Source organism: Nematolebias whitei, chromosome 18 (assembly GCF_014905685.2).
Source record: "Nematolebias whitei isolate Nwh7 chromosome 18, NemWhi1, whole genome shotgun sequence".
NCBI lineage: Eukaryota > Metazoa > Chordata > Actinopteri > Cyprinodontiformes > Rivulidae > Nematolebias > Nematolebias whitei.
In genome coordinates this window covers 27239766-27247193 of record NC_056515.1, presented here as the reverse complement: position 1 = coordinate 27247193, position 7428 = coordinate 27239766, and the positions used below count along the sequence as shown (strand labels likewise).

At 39.9% G+C, this 7428-nt stretch overlaps 2 protein-coding genes across 2 annotated transcripts in view; one reads left to right on the top strand and one right to left on the bottom strand.

The window, feature by feature from the left end:
* Positions 1-1674, top strand: part of bspry (B-box and SPRY domain containing) — a 9821-nt gene extending 8147 nt beyond the window's left edge. Inside the window, exon 6 of the mRNA XM_037691893.1 lies at positions 1139-1674. Coding sequence (XP_037547821.1) covers positions 1139-1674 — 536 coding nt within the window. The remainder of the gene's footprint in view (positions 1-1138) is intronic.
* A 2959-nt stretch (positions 1675-4633) lies between these two features.
* The window catches only part of coq4 (coenzyme Q4 homolog (S. cerevisiae)), a 9282-nt gene continuing 6487 nt past the window's right edge, over positions 4634-7428 (bottom strand). The window contains exon 7 of the mRNA XM_037691810.1: positions 4634-5176. Coding sequence (XP_037547738.1) covers positions 5005-5176 — 172 coding nt within the window. The 3' untranslated portion in view covers positions 4634-5004. The remainder of the gene's footprint in view (positions 5177-7428) is intronic.

Sequence of the window (7428 nt, the reverse complement as noted above, 5' to 3'; positions counted from 1 at the left end):
TATGACAACCCAGTGACAAGGAGATTTGAGTTCATTATTAAGATTGTATAACTAAGTACTGGGCTTCTGTTTTAAGTTAATTTTTAATCTAAGAAACCGTCAAGTATATTTATTAATGCACTTCTACTTATGAGCTTTTCACTTGTCGCTTGTGAACAGGTTGAGTTTAGATTTGTGAAAATTTACAAATTTGCACAGTTCGAGTTGTCATTGTGTTAGAGAGAGTAAAGGTCATGAATAAATTTGACATTAAACATAATCCAAGTTGAAGTGTTGCATCAATTTCAGCCTCATTTTTAGCATCTGCATTTGGTAGCAGGTCAAACTGACAGACTGTGCAGAATAATGCGGTGTTTTAACTCCAACAGAGAAAGCTATGTAGTCTCTATAAGTAGGTCTAGGGAAAAAAATATCGGTGTATCGGTTATCAGCCAAATAAGTTTTAACATTTCAGATATCAGCGAAAAATCCAATATCATGCATCCCTAGTTGCTTGAGTTTTTATTTTAATTTTATTCCCGTGCAGTTAATGTTTAATGTTTGTCCTGTAGATTTTTCTGTTTTTTCCTGTTCTGTTAAACTCATTATTCTTTTGTCATTTTCTCCTTGTTGTTAGGTTTTGTTTCAGTGTTCTGGTTCAGGTCTCGTGCCCTCAGCCAGCTTCCTCAGTGTTTTCTCATTCAGCCTGCCACCCTCACCTGTCCCCGATCTGTAATCACTCCAGGTGTTGTGTAGGATTCATTAGTGTCTCTTGAAATGGTTCCTCCTCAGTTTGCTTTTCAGTTCAGCATTAGTCTTTCATGCCGTCCGTGTTTTTTGGCTTTCCTCCTCCATGAGCCCATTTATTTATTTCATAGTTTTGTTTAAGTATTTCCTCTCCCTTGCCAGCACTTTTTCGTTAACTTTATTAATAAAGCCTTTTTTAATTTTACCTTTGAGCGCCTCCTTTTCAGTCTGCATTAGGGTCCAGTCCTCCATTTCCACCAACAATCTGACAGTGGCCGTTTCTGTTTTGGCAGCAGTTGACGTTGCACAGTTCATATTTTTATTTTAAGGTTAATTAAAGTGTTTGTGGGGGATGGATGCTAAACGAAAGGACAGGCATTGGACTAACTCACGTTTCTTTCTGCCCACTCAGCATATGGATCACCTCTGGTAAGGTTTGACGAGCGCACGGTGAGCCCCCTCCTTTCCCTCTCCGACGATCTACGAACTTTGACCTTCCTCCAAAAAAAGCCCCGCCAATCTCCATCCTACGACCCCGCTCGCTTTGACTTGTGGCCCAATGCTCTGGGCTCCCTGTCTGTGTCCTCCGGCACCCACAGCTGGGTGGTGGACGTGGGTCAGAGCGGCGCCTTTAAGGTGGGGGTCTGCTACGCCTCTCTGGAACGCAAAGGTTCCAGCAATGAGGCCCGACTGGGCAACAACGCTCAGTCCTGGGTGCTTTCTCGCTACGATGACGACTACTCGTACTGTCACGCGGGGAAGAAGGTGCCCCTGCAGGTGGTGAGGAGACCCGAGAGGATCGGCGTTCTGCTCGACTGGCCGAGTCAGATGCTGCTGTTTTACGAGCCGGACTCCTGCGCTGTCCTGCACGCCGTCACGCAGCACTTCAGCGCTCCGCTGCTGCCGGCGTGCGCCGTGACGGACCGCAGCATCACCATCCTGCACTGATGAACCGAGTGGGGTCGTACCTGTGAGGAAACAGCAGATGGAGACAACTCTGTGCAATAGCCTCAAACAGCATCACTTTTTATTTATTTTTACTATATTGTTTTAAGTTTACCAATTTATTTGCTTTAAATAATTTTGTATGTTGATTTTTGTAGTACCATACATAATGTAAAAAAACTGACTGACGGAGTTTGATTTTTGTTTGTAAGATGATAGTTAATCTGTGTAATAAAGCTTGGTTGATCCAGGTTTTAAACTTCATGTGAGAAATAAGAATTTTTGGTTATTAAGAGATAAGTCAAGACTTTAATATCTCTAATTAAATTCACACGGCACAATGATAGAAAACAATAAAATGCTTTAGAGAACCAAAGTGTAAGAATGTAAGAAAAGTAGTGAAAATTTGGTAACACAACTTAAGAACAAGAATTGAAAAAGTAGTTATTGTACTGTGTTATCAAGTAGTTCTTGAACTATGAAAACTTAGTAAATACGATATAGGTAAGGGTGGTTAGGTAGACTACAGTAGTAAGAACAAGGAACCAGAATTAAACCACTCTTGCTCAGGTGTCCACACTGTCCTAATTATAATTTTAATATTAATTTTAAAATTTGCTGAGTAAACTTGATTACTGCTGATTTATTTATTTCTGATATATATATATATATATATATATATAATTTATATGAGCTGAATTTAGTCTCATCAAGGTTTTCAATTCAGTTTATGTTAGAGCTTACAGGGCATATAGTTGAAATACACTCTGGTAAATTTTATATTTTTAATACAGGACATTACAAATACTATACACCCTTGACTAAACATCTAAATAAAAATTTAACATTAGTTTTTTGAATGTAAAGAGGTTCAACAAGATACTGTAACGTCCACAATAACAATAAATCGTTAAAATAACTTGAAACCGACAAAGTTTATTTGCATCTCATATTGTTTATTCCATATGTAACAAGAGTCAAGACTTTGCTTTCGAATAATCAGTTGAATATTTCATATAATAAACGATTTATAACCTTTTTAGAGAGAAAACATGTTCCTGCTGTGCATCTTCCCCTCAGCAGTTTCATCCAAGAACCACCAGGGGGCAACACAGGCTTATGACAAAATAAATAAATTCTAATATCCTCACAGTTTTCAAGCAAATATAACTAATGGTTTGAAAATTTACCACATTTTAGTTCCATTCTGATGTAACTGAACTATCCAGTCAAACAGAAGCAACAATCTGCTACAGAGAGGTGTGCAGGGAGGCAAACAAAACACAAAATGATCTAAAACATAACCTCAAGCTGTCATCAGTGGCAATTTTTGTGCAAATATATATATAATTAACAATAAAGTAAATATTTTTCCTGCAAAAATAATGCTGCATTTTATTTAACTCTTTAAAAAAACAGCATTTGAAGAGAAATATCAGGAGGTACAATACTTATAGGAAATGTAACATCTTTTTTCATACAAACCTTTCATTAAGTTGTGACAGCATATAAAATTAAATAAAACCAGCATAAAACTTAAAATGTCAGCATGTATTTTAAAACTGCAAAGTAACTATTATGTAATTCATCTCCAAGAGGCGCCACATAATTCTTAGGTGGATTAAATAAGACAAAATTCAGGTTTTATGATCTAAAACTGGGCAATTTAACTTCAGATGTGAGTGGGTTGGAGATAAAATGTCTCAAGCTACTTGCAAACTCCACACTCAGCTGAAAAATGTGAGCACTGTACTTCATCTCGTCCTCTTCTAAACACTGCTGTTGTGAACAAAAACTATTTTTCAGTCCATTCACTTTCAGTCACATTTTCAAATCTAGTTTATATATTTTAGGGTTCTTGTATAGCTAATGGTGCCTTTGCACTTATCTTCCATTCATACTACAAGCTGGAATGGATGGACCAATCAGACGATTTCTTACAGGTGCGCAGTTGACCCATTCTCTCCGTTGTCATCGTTTACCAAATATAATCTGTTTGACAAATGCCGATTTCTACTAGACACATATGACACTGAAGGTGTTTATGAAGCTGTGATAGGTATTCTTATATTTTTCATTATTTTCTGACAATTCAGTTTGAGTTTCTGGCAGCTTTGTGGGGCCAAAGAAATAATAAAAAGGGCACAATCTGGCCTGCAGGATGCTCGTTGAATGGATTTTTTTGTGTGTGAAAGATAATTTTCAAATGGAGTTTGACACAAAATAGTGAAATACAAGTATTTTTTTTTAAATAAGACTAAGCATTGTGGGTAAATTGATTGTTGACCATTTGCAAATTCTTCCAGAACACCATTACTTGATTATTCTATAACTTTGGTCACTTTGCATCTAGTAAATGACCCCAAAATACATCACAATTCTCACCTGAAGCTTTTGTTTTTCCCTTCCTGAATTATAGGGCTTTTATTTTGGTGCACTTCCTGTGAAATTACATGCATTTCCTCACAAATGCCGGATTAGTTTAAAAATAAAGTTTGAGTTGAGTTTTATTTTATTGAACGTAGTATAATAAAAGAATAAACAAAGTTACATAAAAAGAAAATAAATTTAAAACAAAAGCAAGTTTAAAGTTTAATACAAACACTGAAAATTGCTTTCTTTGTGCTCGTGTCTGGTAAAAGTTTAAAGTTTGTTTCGATTCTCTGGACGCAGTTCGGACTTGTGATAAAGTTTCACCTTCAAAGTGCTTTGAGTGAGAAAAATAAGGTGTTTTAAATTAGATCATCACACATCTGTGCAGTTTTACTTTCTGTTGATGAATTTATTTAGGTTAAAACAGGAAGTCAGTTTGTGGAAGGAGTCAAAAGGTGCTGCTGCTTTCTCATTTCTCAGTAACAAGTGCATTTTTTTAATTTCAGTAATCAGGAACCTATTAAGTCTAAAATATAGTGACACCAAATTCTGCTGGTCATAAAGAAAAAAACTACTCGATCTGAGATGATGATACAAAATAAAAGCATAACGCATGTAGTATTAGAGATGATTTCGACCTGAAATTTATTTCTGTTAATGCTGTTGCACAACAAAACCTCATCTGACAGTCTGTTGAATCAGGCCTGCAGTCAAACACTATAAGAAATTAAAAATTTCAACATTACTTGAGCAGATGCTGGCGTGAGTAACAGCTGATGAAAGAAAACAAATTCAGGATGCAAGTTGAAACAAGTCAGACGTTACAAAGAACAAACTTCCCCCGTTTCCTCTAGACAATTACATCAGTCGTAAAATGCAATCCCGAACATTTCCTGTTTGTCTGTGATTCAGTCAGTTTTTTTATACAAATAGTCCCTGAAGGGATGTTTGTTGGCTCCTTCAGGTGTTCTTCATCAAACTGAGTGGTGGAGGCTGGATGTTGAGCTCTCGTCTGAGGTCCTCCAGGTTCTGCTCCCATCGCCTCTCATAAAAGACACTGAGGACACAGCGGGCCTGCCAGCCGTTCTGCAGGGCCCAGGGGCCCAGAGTTGTGAGCAGAGATCGCAAGCGCCTGAGAGAGAATGTAGAAAATGAAGAATGTGAGCGTGACAATAGATGACGTAAAAACCAGTCAACATAAACTGGTTGTATTCATAAATGAACTACAGACAAGTTTCAACACGTTGGAAATTTACAGGTGGAATGAGGAAGGTCTAACGATTTCCAATTGAAAAATTACGACTTGCTGGCGTCTTTTCCAAGTTCAGTTAGCAGAATTTCTGCTTTTACCGTCAGCTGAAATGAGTCGTGACCCTAAAAACAAATTTTATATAAAATAAGGACAAACGTAGTATTTTTTTCACCTCTGTCAGTTTGTAGCTCAGTAATCCATGTTGTCCAACCACTGCGAGTGAATATGTTGCTACAACGTTTGAAAGCACAGAATGTGATCGGTTTGTACCACTAATGGTTACTGAACACAACCATTAGCAAATCCTGCTGGTTTTCAGAGTTACAACAGGAACAAGGTTAAAGTTGGGGACACGTTACACAACTTTCAGTCTGTGCATATTTTGAAAAGCCACACCAACAGACTGGTTTCAGCAGATTGTTGTATGAAAGACTGGGGATCACACCCTTAACTGCACCTGATGAGGGATCACAGGCTACACGATTAGTGAACTAATGAAAGCAACTGAACACATCAAACTTTTGTGCAAACGCTCACAATGGCAACAGTTTAAAGGGTAAACAAACTTGGACAACGATGGGCTCACTGCTGCTGTTCTCAACGCTTTCTGCTCAAATAAAAACATCCAAGAAAAAAAAAAAGGGTTTGTGTTAAGTTGTGGAGGAGCCAACATTTGCAACGTGGACTCCACAATCTGCAGGCCTCTCACTGTTTGCCATTGTTTTTATATTCTTGCTACTTCCTGTCAGCTTCTGATGCCATGTCCTGAATCCAATGCTGTCCTTTTCATTCAACTCGTATTTCCAGTCAGTACCGTAATTACCGTAATAGTACCGTAGCACCAGACTCACCTCACCACCGGATGAAGAGCATCTCAGCGTGACCTCAGCAGAAGTAAGGAGTACCTTCAGGAGGATTAATCCGCACAAAGCAACTGGCCCAGACAACATCCCCGGAAAAGTGTTGAAGGAATGTGCTGATCAGCTCTGTGAGGTGCTGGCAGACATCTTTAACACCTCACTTACCCTGGAGACAGTTCCCACCTGCCTGAAGACTGCCACCATCATCCCAGTCCCAAAAAGCTCTACAGTGACTGGTCTGAATGACTATCGGCCAGTGGCCCTCACCCCGATAGTCGCTAAATGCTTCGAAAAACTGGTCATGACTCACATCAAAACAACCATCAACATCAACGAGGACCCTCATCAGTACGCATACCGTGAGAACCGATCAACAGAGGATGCAATCTCCTCTGTGGTCCACACTGCACTCAACCACCTGGAGCAGAAAAACTCTTACGTCCGTATGCTCTTTGTGGACTTCACATCCGCCTTCAACACCATGATCCCCCAAACCCTGATGGACAAACTATTCACACTAGGACTAAGCCCCTCCATCTGCAACTGGGTACTAGACTTTTTAACAAACAGACCACAGTTAGTGAGGATCCACAACCTCTCCTCCTCCACCATAACCCTCAGCACTGGCTCTCCTCAGGGATGTGTGTTGAGCCCCCTCCTGTTTACTCTGCTCACATATGATTGTGCAGCTACCCATCCAGGCTGTCACATTGTAAAGTTTGCAGATGATACAGCGGTGGTGGGATGCATCACAAACAATGATGAGTCCAGCTACAGGCAGGAGGTGGAACACCTGGAGAGCTGGTGCAGAGAGAATAACCTTCACATCAATGTGAAGAAGACAAAGGAGATGATTGTGGACTTCAGAAGGAACAAAAACACCTACACCCCCCTGAACATAAGAGGATCTGCGGTGGAAGTGGTCTCCAGCTACAAGTACTTGGGTGTACACATGAATGACAACCTCAGCTGGAGCAACAACACCACCAGCCTGATCAAGAAAGCTCATCAGAGACTCTACTTCCTCAGACGGCTGAGGCGAGCTGGTCTGGGAAGCTCAGTCCTCACCTCCTTCTACAGGTGTGCAGTGGAGAGCATCCTGTGCTCCAGCATCAATGTGTGGCATGGAGGCTGCACAGCTGCAGAAAGAAAAGCTTTGCAGAGAGTGGTGAAGGCTGCACAGAAATCTGTTGGAATCAGTCTCCCCACCATCACAGACATCTACACCTCCAGATGCAGGAAGAGGGCCACCTGCATCATGAAGGACCCCAC